Source organism: Gossypium arboreum, chromosome 8 (assembly GCF_025698485.1).
Source record: "Gossypium arboreum isolate Shixiya-1 chromosome 8, ASM2569848v2, whole genome shotgun sequence".
Lineage (NCBI taxonomy): Eukaryota > Viridiplantae > Streptophyta > Magnoliopsida > Malvales > Malvaceae > Gossypium > Gossypium arboreum.
Window position 1 is genome coordinate 21868532 of NC_069077.1, and position 16713 is coordinate 21885244.

Consider the following 16713-nt stretch of genomic DNA (forward strand, 5'->3'; position numbering starts at 1 on the left):
AATGTTTTTAGGTTTAAGCATTATCAAAACTCTTACTTCCCATAACTTGATTGACCCAATTTTAAGTCAGTGTGTTTCGAATAGTTGTCTGTTGCTTTGGTAATGTCCACAAATGTTTTCAAAGACTCAAAATGATTTCTAATAATATGGGATCGTTCCAATCATGGTTTATTTTATTTAAATATCATTATTATATTTTGAAATGAATGCTATTATAAAAGTGAAAAAAATTGTTTAAAATAAGAATATGCTCTGGTGGCACGTCCCATTCGTATTGTACGTCGGGATGGGTGAGAGGTGTTACACAAATATATTTTTTAAGAGAAAAAATTTAATTTTACAACATTTCAATGTGTAATTAGAAGATACATAGATGAAAAATAACAAAGGTATAATTGTGTTTTATTTGAAAATTATTTCTTGTAATTAAAAATAGAAAAATTAATAAACTAAATTAAAAAAAATACATAGATGAAAAGTATATCTCAAGGGGTTTATGAAATTTTACTCAAACTTAAGAAGAAAGTACGGTTTTCTTGAAACCATAAGCGAGTAAGTATATTTTACACTAAACATGTGTCTTTTACCCAAGAAATAATAACATAATATTGAAAAAATACTTATAAATTTACTATAAACAAATGATATTAACAATAATAACATAAAATTGATGAAAGTAACATGTGATAATTTTATTAACATTAACAACATAACAATGGCCAAAAATAAACACTTACATGACTTATAGTAAATTCTCAAAGTAATTGGAATGAGTGTAGAAGTTATAAATTTTGAAAGAGAAAATTTGAGAGAATTTTTCAATAAAAGATACAGAAAGAGATGTACAAGCATGTTGACATAGCATGATTGATCTGGACGCTTATAAGTTAATTAATACAAAATTTATGAGAAAATCTAAAATAATATTGAGAATACCTCATACACTATTTGAATATAAAATTAGTATAATCGGATTAGACTTCAATTTTTCATATAAAACACCCTCTAAAAAAAATTGAGAGTTAATCCAAAAACCTACTCTATTGGAAAGTTAATTTATTTTTAAATTTGTGTAAAGGAAAGAAACTCGAAACCTAAAATCATATTCTTAACCTTCCTTTTCAAAATTACTATTATCATATAGACTTTAAAGGGGCTCTTCACTTGAATCAAACAAATAGGCTAATGCCCAGTGGCCCTAGTATCTAGACATTGGGTTTGCTATATATTGGCAGAGGGATTGGATCTGTGCCTTGGGTCTTCCTTTATAACCCAACCATTAATTTTAATATTGGACCAGTGCCCTCATTCTCATGTGGCTGCCTATGTTATCATGTTTAATTCTTCATCCAATATATAAATGCAGGCAGAAATTTGGCAGTGTGAATACAAACATTATTGGCTCTTTTGCATGATATAATGTATCTATGTCAGCACTGGAGAGCTTGCCTCTTGACTTAACTTATGATTTATTGTGACTGTTCAATTATAACTTCACTTCCAAAAAGTTCAAGACGGTCTTAGGCTAGGTGAATAAGAGCTGGTATCATATGAACCAGAATTGGGAGAAAAACTCCCATTTCAGACTCTGATACAATGTTCCTTTATGTGATATTACAAGCTATTTGAGTTCATGCCTTATATATACGTATGCTTTAAATATTTAGAACATTTACTGACCACTAAAACAGCAGAATCATCATGAACCAAAGAAACTTTTTGAGAAATTTAATTGACAATGAAACTTTGATGGCCTCATCTGTACATACACAAACCAATAAGAATCCAAACCCCAAAAAGGAAACCAAGAGAAAAGAAAAGAAAAGGAAATCATCCGGATTTCTAGTGCACAAGTGATGCATTCAATCTACCACCTCAAAATCCCTATACCTTTTTTAACTACAATTCAGAGCTAAACATTCAAAGGCCTCATCAAACAGCTAGTTGTTGCTTTTGATGAGATGATTCTTCTTCATTGAAACACAAATGGACTACTTTTAGTGACCTCCCTTTCCCAAAGCTTAAAGAGGATTCTGCAATGATTGGTGGAGGTTGCAACATCATCATCTTTCTTTGCAGGTAAGTGTAGTAGGTGTGAAAGGTATTAGGGGTCACATTTAAGTGGAAACCCAACCCAAATAGAAAATCCACTTCAAGGAAGTTCATTTCTGTTGTGCTGATTCCTCCTACTTTTGCATAGTATGCATTGTTGTAATACCTGAAATAAAGTTCCAAAATATTAAAAATAAGGTTGGGAGACTTGGGGTTTAGCCCCGGCCCTTGTGACTAAATGTATATATAATGTCCACTTTCTTAATGCACATGGGAAGAAGAGAAAACAAAAGAAGAAAGCAGGGTAGGGTGGGGTAGGGTAGGGTAGGCCTATTCACATGCCTTTCAATGGGTTGAAATATATTTTTCTGGGAAATTGAATGGCTTTCCAATTCTAACAAGTCTAAATCCAGATTCTAATTTAATCTTTTGAAGTAAAACTAATGAAAATCCAACAAGACTGAAAGCATGAACTATGAATTTTGTTCCAAGTAACTTACATATCATCCATGAACTTTGCGGCAACCATCACACTGGAAATAAGCAGCCGATGAACGTTGAAAGAATTGATGGGCAACGAGGGTTGTCTTTGAGCAAACCGATCAAGATAAACATATGCAACAATGAAACAAGAGGGGCTACAATTTGCATACTTGTAAATCCTGTCCAAGTAGCTTTGGATTGAGATAGTTGGCCGAGTTAACCCATGAAACACCGAAATCTTCTGAGCCTTAAACCCACAGTTTAGATCATTGGATTCAGCCACTTCTTTCAGCAGGGATGACAGAAATGTTATGAGATTTGACATCATATTTGGGTTCTCTAACTCTGCCATAACATCAAAACAAGTGTTGAATGTGTTTCTTCTTTTTGCTATTGTTAAGGTATATATGGTTTTACTTTTTTTGTGATATAAAAACAGGTAAGGTAGACGTTGAACGGTGGGGAATTTTTCAATTAAAAGAAGAAAGTACCCTCTCATGAATTTGAATCAAGATTTGGATTGGATGTCCCTATTTGGTGGGGTTTATAAGGCAATAAAAAGTGTGGGATATGATTATTCAATTTAAAAACTTAACTTGTTGAAGAGGGAAAAAAAGGTTTGTTTCATTAGTGGATTAAAGTCATTTTCATGAAAGGAGATTGAGGGTTTTTCCAGTGATGAAACTTGTGGCTACTGGTTTGTTGCTGATGGCATGCCATATCCATCATGTGATTACATGTGGGGAAAATTTTTTTATTGTAATTTGTCGGCCCCTATACTTTATTATTTTTTATTTTTGGCTTGAAGATCTTGCATGTGTTGTAAATCTACACAATGTTTTTGTTTATGTTATTTCGGATATTTTTCTTCTGTTGGGTCCATATCTATTGTTTCCATACTATTAGGGCTGCAATATTCAAGATATGTTTGTCTGAAATGCTGAACAACAAACAAGGAGCACCCATGATGTCTGTTTGTAAGTTGTCACCTTTTCTTGACATCTGAAAGATGTTATATAAAATCTTCCATGGATCTGCATCGAGAATACAGCAATTGGTATGAACCCTCTAATGTATAGAGTTCAGGCATGATATAAACAAGCGGTTTATGCCATAAGTTTTTGTCTTTTGCCCCCACTTACTTATCAATGATTAAGCTTCAGATATTAAAATAATTTGACCCTACGATTCCACTTTCACTATGCAACCAAACAATTAACTTTCACTTTCATGGTTTTTAAATGATGAGCAAATCCAATTCAAATTTACCATATTCAGCTGGTGATTGAAACCGAAATATATAAGAAAGAAAATAAGTTGGAAGAACATATAAGGAGGTCCCAAGCTGGAAACACGTTTTTGTTGGAGTGAAAGAAGAGGAAAAGCATGTCTGGTTAAGTCACAAAAATGGTTGATCAAGGTGGGGGTATTGAGATTAAAGCTCAAAAGCTTGTCCATGTTGCAGGGTGCCTTCTTAATCCATGTGCTTTTCCATGTGAGACCACCCCCTCCACACAATTTGGTACACCTCCAAATTTAATCTAATAAAACTAAAGTTCAAAATATAAACAGCCTGCCAATCTTATTCTCCTTGATGCATTCCATTAAAGAGAAAAAAAATATTTGGTACAGTCATGAGGCCCTCAAAGTTTTTGAAAATTTTAATTACACCCTTAAATTTTTTTTAAGTAGGCTTCCCAAGTTTTTAAAAATTCTCGTTAACCCTTTGAAATTTAAAAAAAAAAATTAATTAAACTCTTCGAATTTTTTTTTGTAAATTTTCCTTAAAACTCTAATATTTTTGAAAGTTTTAATTAGAATTATCAAATTATTTGAAAATTCTCAGTAAAACTCTTAAAGTTTTTAAAAATTTCGGTTAGATCCCTAAACTTAATGTCAAGATTCGTCAGTATTCTAAATATTCGTTCATCACCAATAGGAAGAAAGCACTCAAACAATAGAGGCGAGGAACAAGTGCAGTATTGGCAAGCATACTTCCCATGTTAGGAAAAGCAGTCAATAAACTATGAATGATGTTTCATTTAGGCCTTTCTACATATATGTTGAAGTGGTAGGAAATATTATTAATATCACCGAGGGATTGGAGTTTGTTTAGTAGTTTATGAGTAAGATTGGGTGGTATTTGATTTGGAATTTAGATATAGTTATAGGGTAGCCAATTGTGGAAGAAAAGAAAGAGTGGAGGACAACATCTAAAGTAATGAAAGAGTTTACTTCAATTAAACAAGCTGATAAGCAAGCGAGTTTGTTGTATTCATAAGGACAAATTTTCGTTACTAAACAAATATATTATATTCCTCTAATTATCATCCTTTGGTAGATTCCTTATTTTGATTTTAGGGATTTTTTTAGTTGTGAAAAAGTTAAAACTTAATTTGACCTATTAGAAATTGTAAATTTGAGTGGATTTAGCTGTCCTCCTCGTGCAAGTATAATTAGTTAACTCTATTTTTCTAAATAAAAAAAATGCTAAAATTTCATTAATATTTGTATTTTTTCCCTTATTGCAACTTGTTATTCAATATTTATATTAAAAATTTAATAAAAGACAACATAATATTAGTAAACATTACATAAAAGATATTTTTATCTTTTAAATATTGGGTTTTATTAACTGTTTATCGATTTATATTACAGGCCAATCTAGGCTTGAAAAATGTGGTGTTGATGGCTTTGCAATTAAATTATTTTAATAATTATATTATAACAATTTTAACATAGGACTACTTTAAAATTTTTGCATTGTCAAAATATTGAAATATATTATATTAGTTGCAAAAGATTATATTGAACAATAGTTATTCTTTTATATCATATATAATATAAGATTAATTATATTTTATTTCAAAAACATTTTAATTTTTATTAAATTTATAAAAATATATACATATAACTCGTTTGAATACTTTTCTTAACAACATATCTATTTATATAATATTTTAATGGTAAAGACTCAATTGGATGTGAATTAGGGATTTGGTTTACATACCCGACGATTAACCTACCTTCTGCTACCTTAAACTGAACTCTATTCGAACTCGGAAATGTTTACTTGGCTTATAAAATTACGGTTGGGTACAAGCATTTGTAGCAATAGCCATTTGAAAAGAAATGTTTGAACCCTTTCGCAACTTTGGCTGTCTTGCCCATCTCTCACAAAGATGAACAAAGATTTAACTAACAGCCTTTTCATGGGCTAAATCTTCAGAGCAACTCAGCGAGTATAAAATTCAGTTAGTTTAAGAGCATCCTGGCCAAGGTTTAAGCATAAGCTCTTCATTTTTTATATTTCCATGAATATACACTTTGGGCTCTTTATCCTGCACAAGTACATTTGGGGTCAGACCTTTCGGTGGAAACCCTAAATCTATCATGCCATATAGATTACTTACAATGCATGGTTTGGATTCCTTACCAGGATGATAGGTGGGAACTCAGATTGTCTACGGAGTCTTGAGAAGCCATTCACATAAAATAAACATTTGTACCCATCAATAGTGCGATGCTCACTGTTTAAGAGACGAGAAAAATAAGTATGAACAAGGCCATGAATTCTCTCAATAATCATTGCCATTTTCCGTTGATAAAATGCTCATTTCTTCAGGCGTGACATATTTTGACAAGATGACTACTTGTTAAAAGCCAGAAAGGTCATAAGGCAAGTGGGAACTCACTTTATAAGATAGGTGAAATTTCTCTGGCCAAATTCCTCAAGGGCAATCTCTTCTTCTTTTGAGTATCTGTATTAATATAGTAAACATTCCAGGTCAAGAAACAATTAGAAGTGAAAACAAATATACCAAAAAAAAAGGTGCTTCCATAAGAAATGTGGCAATAAAACAAAAATAATTATAAATGTACGCTCCTCACCCTAAAGCTTAACAGGGAACCTATCATATCAAATTGTCAATATAAGAATCAAATAGTATTCAGTTGCTGCCGTTTTGTGGTGAATGATAAGGGACTAACAGCAGCAGAAAAAAAAAAAAAAAAAAACAAGAAAATAAAGGTCACAACTGCTTGAGCGTTTTCCCAAAATCCCCATTCAATTTTATTTTAACTTGTTTCAAATATTCTTCCTTGAGTTGGGAAAAAAGGTTTGACTCCAGTTTCAACATTAATAAAGATTCGTTCATTGATAAATTACTCACAGGGTAGCGTTTCAAATTTAGTAGTACATAACTGCTTTTATAGCCTTGTAGCTAGGACCATGGGCTGCATAAAGTCTTATAAGGCTAACATTGCAAGGCAACTTCACCAACAATATAAGCCCATTTCTCATACTACGTATTACATCATTGTGCTTTACTCAGATGACATTTGATGCTAGGCCCTTTCTGATGACCGCAATTCCCACAACTATAGCCACGAAGTTCTATTTTGACATTAGTTACATATCCTAATTTTCTGATTCTGCATGTAACATGAGAAATAGTGTAGCACACGTATAGAAATTACCTCCATGGCCACTCATTTTCACAGAAACGGGATATTCCATTCATGGCTGAAAATGGATCGATGTGAACCCAGAGTTCATTGGACTTGTTAGCCAGATGGCCTGTTTGAAGATGAACCGGGACACAAAATATAAGCAAGTCACAATGAAGAGACATTCAGAAACAAATTAAAGAGGACAATAAAATATTTACAGGCAACTAAACAAGGAGAGAAAAATTGGGGGGAGGGGGAGGAGCGAGAGAGTTTTGGGCTGTCATCAAAACAAGGATATGTAACCTTATAGTCTGCTAGCCTGACCTGTACAAAATTACTAAAATGGACGCATGAAAACAAACTTCCAACCTCCTCCACTAAACCCATAACCATACACAGAGACATTGAAGGAATCATGCGCAAGCACACACACAAAATATTGCCATCTTTAACTACATATGCTTTATAGCCAAAACCTATACTATATTCCATATCTTCTTTTTGATAACAGATAAATCATAAAGAACCATCAGAAGGGATACACAAGTGGTAAATAAGACAAATATATGCGAAGTTATGTGTATGTATGCCTGTGAGATAAAGAGATAGGAAGGACTCACCAATCTGATGCAACTCTTTTAGTGCATGTCCACTGGGATAGTTCTCGTAGGATGCCATGAAAGTTATGATTGTGCACCCTAGACTACAGAATAAAATGAGTAGATAAAAGGAACTTAGAATCATATATCAACCATCCATAACCTGGGGTTCCACATGGGACCTAATGGTGCTCAGACGAGCCCACAATTATGGATAGAGAAGATTCTATCATATACAATCAGTTGTAGTGACATGCTTCACAAAAAAGGAACATGAAAAAAATTCACCTAACCTGATTAAAAGTAATCCCAGCATGATTAAATTGAGAAATTTCCAGAAACTCTTCTTCCTATTGTTGTAGCTGTAACAAGAAGACAGAGTAAATTATATATTCCACTAGCATAATAACAATTGAAAACAAAAAGACAAAAAACAGCACTGTGCATGAGTACCAAAAGCAAGTTACACATAAGTCCCCTCGTAGATACACTACCACCCCACCCTCAGCCTCCATTGTCCAGATGAGTTTCTTTTGGCTCAGATATCCAACAGTTTTACACAAATTTTCAAATAAATTTAAGGAGGGGAAGACTGCAATCAATTCGACAGTCAATCTTATATGCTCAACAAAAAATTTAAGGATCAACTGCGTTATATCTTCAGATCCCCAGGATAACAAGGGAGGTGACATTATTCAAAAATACAAGCAGTCACACACACTCCAAAACAGCTAGAAATCTGGTGCTGTTAAAACTAAAGCATGTCAGATTTGTAAACTACTAAAAACCTTGCAAGATTATTATATCTTTATGTAAGGTGTTCATGTGCTTGGATTTTTTTTTTTTTAAACAATCCTTTTAAATTCAGAAGTTACCCATATAAATATGTAAACTAAAACATTTTATCAAAGGTTTCTGACAGTTTAAACTTCAAAAAAGAAGAAAAGAAAAAGAAAACATACATTCTGCTTGCTGCAACTGCAGCAGATAAGTTAAAGATTGGAACTGAGCTGATAATAAAACGAAGCTCCTGCATCATTCAACAATGTGATGAGACAATTGTTTGAGTAACTTGACATGTGTATGTCCTTTTCTAAAGAGATACAGCAACATTTAGTCCCTGATCTTGGAACTTTTCCCAACTTGGTCCATTAAACTTTTTTTTGGTCAACATTTGTCCCAGAACTTGGCATTTTTCCCAATTTGGTACTTGAACTTGAATTCCATTAAGGTGTGATGATGTGACATTATGATATTGTGCCACATCATCACTAGAAAATTTTAAAAAAAGTAACCTTTTTTTCAAGTGATGACGTGGCACAATCTCAGAGATCCATGTCATCATAGCTTAACGGAACCCAAGTTTAGGGACCAAATTGGGCAAAGTTGCCAAGTTCAAGACTAAATGTTGCTTTATCCCTTTTCTAAATCAGTAACCAAGCCCATAATGTACAACTTTACTTTGTAATACCTTGTGTGGAAGCTTAGAGTAAAGTACAACAAAGGACAGTGCTGGTAAAACCAGAGGAAGAAGCCTTCTGTCAAGTAAGACCCCAAGCTACAAAATAAAACAAAAATAAAATGCAGTGGTTCAGAATAATAATGTAGTATAACTTTAAAATTACAAGTTCAAGACTCACCATAAAAAGTGGATATGCAGCAAGTAATGAACGAGGGAGTGCAGAAGTAAAATACCACTGAATGGAATGTGTCTAAATAAAGAATATCATTAAGGAACAAAGATCAAAACAAATACCAAAGAAACACACACAAATATGCATTATAAAATATAATCCTTAAATATGCTTTTCCTGATAAACAAAAAATTGAAAATACAATCAAAAGGAGGTACGAGGAACTAATAGAGCTTATGGCAATATGGCAATAACAAAACCTTCAAAAACTAGCAAATCCAATAAAGTAGATGGCTATCCATGCAGGAAGTTTCCAGCCTTAGCCAATAACAGGATAAACCACGATTGTTCACAAAGAATGCATACGAAATAGAATGGGGACTTCTGTAATAAATACTACAGATCCATTACTAGTGCTTAGTGGACACAAATGAAGAAGATTCATAAGGAGATATCTCACATCTGCAAACATCTAATAAAGTAGAAATTACAATAGGAAAAAGTTGTAAATGGAACTAGTCAACCACATCAATCAAAAATAGTGATGTGCTATTTCAAATTAAAATAGAAAAAAGAAACTGGATTGTGCAATATGAGAATTCTTTAAAAAAGGATACACCCCATTCAGAACTTCGATTAAGAACAGAGTTAAACCAAAACACTTCAAATTCAGGCCAAAGAAACCTCTTCCACATGATTGAATCAACCAACACAGTGAAACCTGAGCTGAGAATAATTTCATAAGTTGATAACAGTAGATGAATCCTTAATCAAAAGCTTTGAGATTTTGTAAGAGAAAATCAACCAACCTATACACAAAAGAGTGGTCACAGTGCAGCACTTTAATGCTCTCCAAAATGAAATTGACTTGGTCTGTCATTGATAAAACGAAATCTTATAGTCAAGCACAAATTTAACTAAACAACATGCTATCAGATCCAAATATGTAACTAAAATACACTAACACGAAATAATATCAGAGAACATTATTAATTGATTCATTATAGAGAGCAACAGATAACATGTGATTGCTAGTGAAGCATGTGCATACAGCAATGACCGCAATTAACAAGACAAGAAAACAGTGTGATGCTACAAATGTTTTGAACAAAATTATGTCACTATTTCACAAGAGAGTGGAAAAGATGAAAGAGGGAAAAAAAGTACAGTAAACAACCACCTACCAACAAAAACTCCAGGCCAAGAGGACAAAGAAGCAAGACTATATCACATCTAAAGATGGTTGTAGCGAAGACCTGTTCATTAAGAATGCAGTGAAAAATAAGATCTCAGCAATCCAAAATCAGGATGTCATATCTACAAATTACAAAGTACCTAAAACTGCAAGCAAATTTTATCACAGGTCATGAAAGGAATACATTTAGAACAAACAACCTCTGACAGAAGCATGATCCAAGAAATCAACCAGCTATAGTAAGGTTAAGCAGTAAGTGCACATACCAGATAGTTTAAAGCGGTATAAAAATTCCCTTTCAACCAATGCCCATACGCCAAATTTACTGCATAAAAGGAAAATCGGAAACAGCTAAAGTTTCATTGACTTCTTCACAAGAAAAAGAGTAGATAAATCCACTGTTACTTTCAGAGAAAAAACAAAATAACCTTCATTGCGAGAAAGAACCACTTCTATTTGATAAAAAAAAGGACAAACAGAAACAAGTTACATAAACATTGTCAATCCAATCTAAGACATCGTCGTGCAGAAAATAGAAAAAAATTATCATCTTTTCTTTATGTTTTCTCACCATTCTCGTTTTCTTTCTTTCTTCTTTTTTGCCTATTTTATTTCTAAATATCAGTCACTCTCAGCTTGTAAAGAGCAGAATATCCAAATCACAACAAAGTGTCTACATAACAAACTTATCCTCTACAATCGACACTGCCAAGTTGAATAAAATCAATATAAATCATGGTCACCACCTCAGGCAGTATAATTCACTTAGGCACATGTTTAAGGCAATTAGTCTACCCCAGCCCTCTAGGAAGTGAAATTCTTTTCACAACAAATAACATGTCATTATTTCAAGAGATTAATAGTAAAACTAGTGCTTGGTGAAAACCTATTACTTCTTTTCTAACAAAATAACTTCTTTTAATTTGACCAGTCATTGTTCATCTTTATAAAGCTAAGGGATTATAATACCATTTTGCATAAATGACTCATCCGACCCAAATTCAACATCTTTAGTAGCAACATTGCACACCAAAGTATAACTCTTGATCTCTTTAAAAGGACTACATGAGCAGACACCCCACTTATAGATGCAAATCAACCCATTCTTGTTTTACACATAGCAAAACTATCCAGGAGTTCAAGTAAACCATAAGGGTGAAATGTAAGTGCATTCGTAGTGATGGCATAAGTGAGGATATAGAAGTTAGACTGCAAGAAGGAATCACCTACACCCATAGCTAGTATATTTGGAAGTGCACGAGAGCAATAGAACAGCAAGTGAAACTGAATTGCAGTGAATATTACAAAGAATGCCTCAACTTGATGTCCAAACTTGTTTCTGACCTGCTCAAACAAACCTCAATGATGAGAACTCTAAATTTAGCCTTCAGATAAAGTTGAACCCTCAAGTAGAACAAGAAGAAACAAGAAAATTGTAAAAACAAAAAAAAAATCAACAGCACTGGAAAAAAAAGGCTAAATACCTGAATACGCAGAAAACTTAATGTAGATAGTATGATGCAACCCAATGCCAAACGTACTAAAAAATTAAAAAAAAAAATACAGTGCTTCAGTAACTATAGGCAATATGAATATTGCTGCAAAGTCAACAGTGGCATTAACACTGAGCCAAAAAGGGGGGGGGGGACAAAAAACCAAAAACCATCCATGGTATTTTACAAGAAATGCTACAAATTTTATATTATTTATCCAAATAGCTAAAACCATTGAATAGGAACAGTAATATGTTCCCTTTTTTCCCCACTAGCTGATCCTGTTATTGATATCATCGAAATGGCATGTCTTAAAAGAATTACAAATTTCATTTAGAAATAACAAACAGAAGTCTATCAGCTATGAGTATTCAGATAACAAACCAATTATAAGACTATAAATCTTTGGCAAATGCAGCAGTTGCACTGCTAATACAATTGGAGATGAGAAAATTGACGCAAGGAAAGCCCCTGCGAAGAAAAGAATCATACAGTGCTGTCAAAATTTATAAGCACGGCCTATTCGAAGTGGTTTTAAGCAAAAATAAAATAAAACAAAATCTCAATTTCAGTCATTCTTACAAGCAACAACCAATAAAGGTTTAAGCTTACCGATAAAAGTGCGAGGAACAACACCAGGAAACTCCAAATGATCATACTGATATCAGAATCAAAACATCCAAACATAAAACTAAGCATAAATTACGAAATATTACAGAAATATCATAGTTTTAAAGTGGAAAAAAGAAGAAGAAGAAGAAGAAGGCATGGACAAGTGAACTTACATTATCTAAGTGATGTCGATGATAAAGAATATCATGCATAGCCTTAATAAAAAAAAAAGAAGAAGAAGAAATTTTACAAGAGAAAATGAAAAAGAAGCCAATAACTAAAAGGAAAAAAATTGAAATAAAGAAGATTACCTGAATGTTGAAGCTTTCTTCAACTTTAGTGTAGGGCACCATGAACACATAAAACGCGGCAATAGATCCCAGAAGTAAATCGTAGCCTATCAAAATCAGTCGTAAGTAAACTCAATAGATACAAATTACACGGTTTCTGAACAAATTTAAAGGCCGAATTTTACCATAAAGCTGTAGAAATTTGGAAGCCATTGTTGCGCACTCTGCCTGAAGAGAGAAAAGGCGTAAAACTAAGAATGTTGGGTTAGATCTAAGTTTGAAGTTTGACTCAAAACTAAAAATTGGATCTATGAACATTTGGGCTTTTGAAAGCCCAAAAGAAGGCTTGTAGATGAGTGAAATGTTTCTGTTTTAAGATTCAGTCATTTTTATTAAGACTTTAATTCATCAAATTAATGATTATTTGGTGGTTTAACAAAAACAATTAAACTCTATTGATTGAGTCTTAACTCGATTGACATTAGTATTATTATCAATGTAGGAGGACGTGAATTCAAGGGTGTTGAAGTGCATTATCTTATTAATTATGAGTTAGAGAAAGGCTTTGGATAGTTTAAGTTTTGTCTAACAAAAACAACTGATATGATCAGAACTTTGCTTATACCGTTCAAATATAAATCATTGTTTATACAATTCAAATTTATTTTAATTAATTGTTGTTTATACAATTTAGATTTATTTATTTCAAAGAAAATTTTGTTTTGTTCTACAGATGTAAACATTTCTTCAATTTTAAAAGTGAAAAATTGATTAAAAGTTTTACCAGAAGTTTTAATTTATAAGTTGAAACAAATAAAGTGGTTTTTGGGTTGAGGGAAAAATAAAAATCAAAAGCAATGTGGAAAACATCCAAACGACAAAGTTATTTTGGTGTAATACATAGAGTTAATTTACAGTAGTGGGGGCATGTTTTGAATTCAGCAAAGCAATGGTGTAGTACATTGTTGTTATCTCTTTGATGAAAATATATATGGTATATGCACAATATAGTGTATCCTTTACATTTGATAGCTATTGCCATCTTTATATGGGAAAAAAAAAAAAAGCAATAGATACATAAGATCATATTGATCATCCTGTCTGCAAGTGGATCCACCATAAAAATAACTACCATATATGTCAATATTTGGATAAAGATAAGTCAAAAGATATATAATGATCACATTGAATGTTTTGATGGTCTAAACCCTATTTAGAAAGATGTAAATCCGTCATTCTCAGAAGAATTTGAGTCATCACATGGAGAGTGATTGTGTCTACCTTCGTAAGTTGTTATCACCATTCGACAATCCTCAGACAATCGTTCAACTCTCTTCTTCACTCTACAGTTGTTGTGCGTACAACGATAATAGCTTCTGCACCAAGTAACTCAAACACAACCTTGTGTTTAGCCCTAGATTAGTTAATAATCATCAACTGTGCAGTTGTATATATAAAAACATGTTTGGGTTAATCTTTTTATGAATGGAACATGTATTGTTGAGAAATGGAACAAACAAGTGCGCATGCGCCATGCAGCAGTGGTCAGCTTTTCTTTAAACTCGGATCTATGTTTAAAGAGCTTCTTCACACTTGCTGGAAGTCATGAACTCATGATGCAAAACTGTGTCAGAAACCCATGTCAATTTGTTCTTCAAGGATAAATTTCATATATATGTTTAAGCAAACTAATCCATCCCCTCCTTCCAGTACTTTTGACAAAATTATGATAAAAATTTATGACAATTTAGACACCATCGCAACATCATAAAAATAATTTAACATTAAATTTACGTAACTTTATTTTTAATAGCCTGAAGTACTTAGGTGGTACCTGTATTATAAAGACTAAATCAAATTAGTCCCTATGCTATTAAATAAAATTAAATAAGTTTAAATTATAACAGAATTAATATTTATTGTATAAAAAGAAAAGTCAAAGTGCTAGAAATTAACGGCAATTCTTTCTTTAATAATAGAGGAATCTATCAAGTACATTCACCTTCCTCTACACATTGCATCAAATATTCACTAGCATAGCCATCGCGCATTTCTTATTCAAGTTTCAGTACCCTGGCCCTTCTTTCTTGAGTATTATTCATCACCAACATATCTTTCAAATGGATGTTCATACATGTATAAACTTGTTTATTCGAATATTGATAATTATATGCACGCAAATATGACACTTTCAACAAATAATAATAACAACAAAATATGTTATATGAAAACTAGCTAGTGCTAGATGATCCAATAACCGTGTGCTGTAATCTAAACATTCTACTGTGGTGGTTTCTAAAAAAGGAAATAATCTTTGAAAGCTTGTATGAACATATCATTAGGCTATTGTTCAAATTCATCAGGTAAAAAAAAAAAAACTTAAGCAGGTACGTACCTTGGATGAAGGCTGTTCTTGACAACCTTCTGCCCATATTTTCTCCACTTATACCCATCGTCTAGCACGTCCACATCACTTCTCGTTTGGAAACAAAACCTTGGTTCTCTAAGCTTTCTCCTAACCTTCACTTTGTTCTTCTCTAAGGCTGAGCTCCTCCACCTGCCAATCATATCCCCAAAGTTGCTCAACCCCCTTTTTTTTCTGTATATTAATGGAAGTCGAAATTTAGATTTATTTGATGGATGGGTACATGAATGCAGATTCAACTATACTAATTTGCCTTCTTCATGCCCAGTATAAGTGAATATACCGTACAAAAAAAAAACCCTCTTCCATATAAGGGCAGATCTTAATGGATTTTATGCATCTAGAGTGCGTATATATATATATATATATATATACAAGCTAGCGTGCATGTAATGTATATTTTGGTGGGAATCTCTGTCAGTGCGTTTGTTCTTGATAGAGAACATGACCCAAAAAAGAGAAAGAAAATGGAAGCAAAGGGAAAAGAAATCAGAATACCATGAATTATTATTTCCATCCTTGGCGTTACTGCCGCAGTTCTCATCGTGTACAGCTTTGGGAATGGAATCTAAGGTCCCTACCTAAAATTTATATATATATATATATATATAAGATACAACTACCAAGAAAATTGTAAAGAGGCAGAAAAGTAGACAAAAATCCCATATCGAAGCTCAAGTTTAAGGACCAAAAATACATACATACATATATATATAGTGAAACTTCAAAAAGATTCAACTTTTTTGCTTTGGGTAAAACCTAATTAATTTCCATAGAGCCTAGCTAACTACCTGGTCGTTATGGGTGATGAACCTCAAGGCGGTGGTGGAATTGGTGGTGTTACTAACAGGAGAGGTAGTGAGAGGCTGAGAGGGAGACAAGAAACTCATAACCTGGTTTTCTTCAAATTGCAGAAACCCTGTTTCATGGATCGCTTGTGGTGGTGGAGTACTACTTGAGAATGAAACTTGTAGCATGTAATTAGGGACTCCCCTTTCTCCTTCCATTTGCTTTTTCAAAACAAACAAAACCCAAAGAAGCTCTCCTCCTACTGCTCGTCAACTAGTAGATAGATTGTTTCTCCTGGAAATTTTTCAATATTATTATTATTTTTCTGTTCTATCTTGCTTAATCGTCCGCCAGTACCGCAAATGCTTTCTCTACTGCACAGTGAAACTAAATTATTAAGGGGATATAAGGAAAAGAAATGGAATATTATAATAGGACTTATTATTACTTACAGTAAATAATTTTGGCATTTTATGGAATTCTTTTGATGCATGCATAGATGTGTAAGAGAGCTGGTTCAATGGGACATATATATCATTTCTCTTATTGACTATATTCAGATTTATATATATGTTTTCTTAATTCATCTTTTTATAGCTATGTATATATAGGATCAAGATGCATAATTAGCATCAAATTTGGGGGGCTTTTTCCCTATGAATTTGGGATTTTTTGGTTTTTAAATATAT

The 16713-nt window shown here is 32.8% G+C and overlaps 2 protein-coding genes across 3 annotated transcripts; both read right to left on the bottom strand.

The window, feature by feature from the left end:
• Positions 1-1702: 1702 nt before the first annotated feature.
• LOC108469167 (cyclin-U4-1-like) lies at positions 1703-3233 on the bottom strand. The gene is made up of 2 exons (XM_017770058.2): positions 2553-3233; positions 1703-2218 (listed from the first exon to the last, which is right to left on the bottom strand). The coding sequence occupies exons 1-2, from the start codon at positions 3032-3034 to the stop codon at positions 1933-1935; spliced, it is 768 nt and encodes a 255-aa protein (XP_017625547.1). The 5' UTR covers positions 3035-3233; the 3' UTR covers positions 1703-1932.
• A 2155-nt stretch (positions 3234-5388) lies between these two features.
• LOC108470165 (dol-P-Man:Man(7)GlcNAc(2)-PP-Dol alpha-1,6-mannosyltransferase) lies at positions 5389-16455 on the bottom strand. Of its 2 annotated transcripts, XM_017771424.2 has the most exons (23): positions 16027-16455; positions 15734-15816; positions 15206-15367; positions 14092-14186; positions 12832-12917; positions 12694-12735; positions 12521-12566; positions 12293-12379; positions 11900-11955; positions 11642-11759; positions 10682-10740; positions 10405-10476; positions 10030-10093; positions 9838-9941; positions 9227-9298; positions 9058-9144; positions 8549-8616; positions 7880-7948; positions 7608-7690; positions 7015-7114; positions 6231-6296; positions 5972-6065; positions 5389-5876 (listed from the first exon to the last, which is right to left on the bottom strand). In XM_017771424.2, the coding sequence occupies exons 1-23, from the start codon at positions 16240-16242 to the stop codon at positions 5796-5798; spliced, it is 2010 nt and encodes a 669-aa protein (XP_017626913.1). In that variant the 5' UTR covers positions 16243-16455; the 3' UTR covers positions 5389-5795. The 2 variants fall into 2 exon arrangements, with proteins under 2 accessions (XP_017626913.1, XP_017626912.1); XM_017771423.2 differs by lacking the exons at positions 14092-14186; positions 15206-15367; positions 15734-15816; positions 16027-16455 and adding an exon at positions 12996-13095.
• Positions 16456-16713: the final 258 nt, after the last annotated feature.

Bases quoted from the DNA above. Each gene is read 5' to 3' on its own strand.
- LOC108470165 (XM_017771424.2), bottom strand. From the start codon at position 16,242: ATGGAAGGAGAAAGGGGAGTCCCTAATTACATGCTACAAGTTTCATTC. The intron at 10,477-10,681 runs GTATGTGCACTT...CTTAATGAACAG, and splicing joins ATACCGCTTTAAACTATCTG to GTCTTCGCTACAACCATCTT. The intron at 7,691-7,879 runs GTTAGGTGAATT...TTTATTCTGTAG, and splicing joins CTGGGATTACTTTTAATCAG to TCTAGGGTGCACAATCATAA.
- LOC108469167 (XM_017770058.2), bottom strand. From the start codon at position 3,034: ATGAGAGGGTACTTTCTTCTTTTAATTGAAAAATTCCCCACCGTTCAA. The intron at 2,219-2,552 runs GTAAGTTACTTG...ACTTTATTTCAG, and splicing joins GCAAAGTTCATGGATGATAT to GTATTACAACAATGCATACT.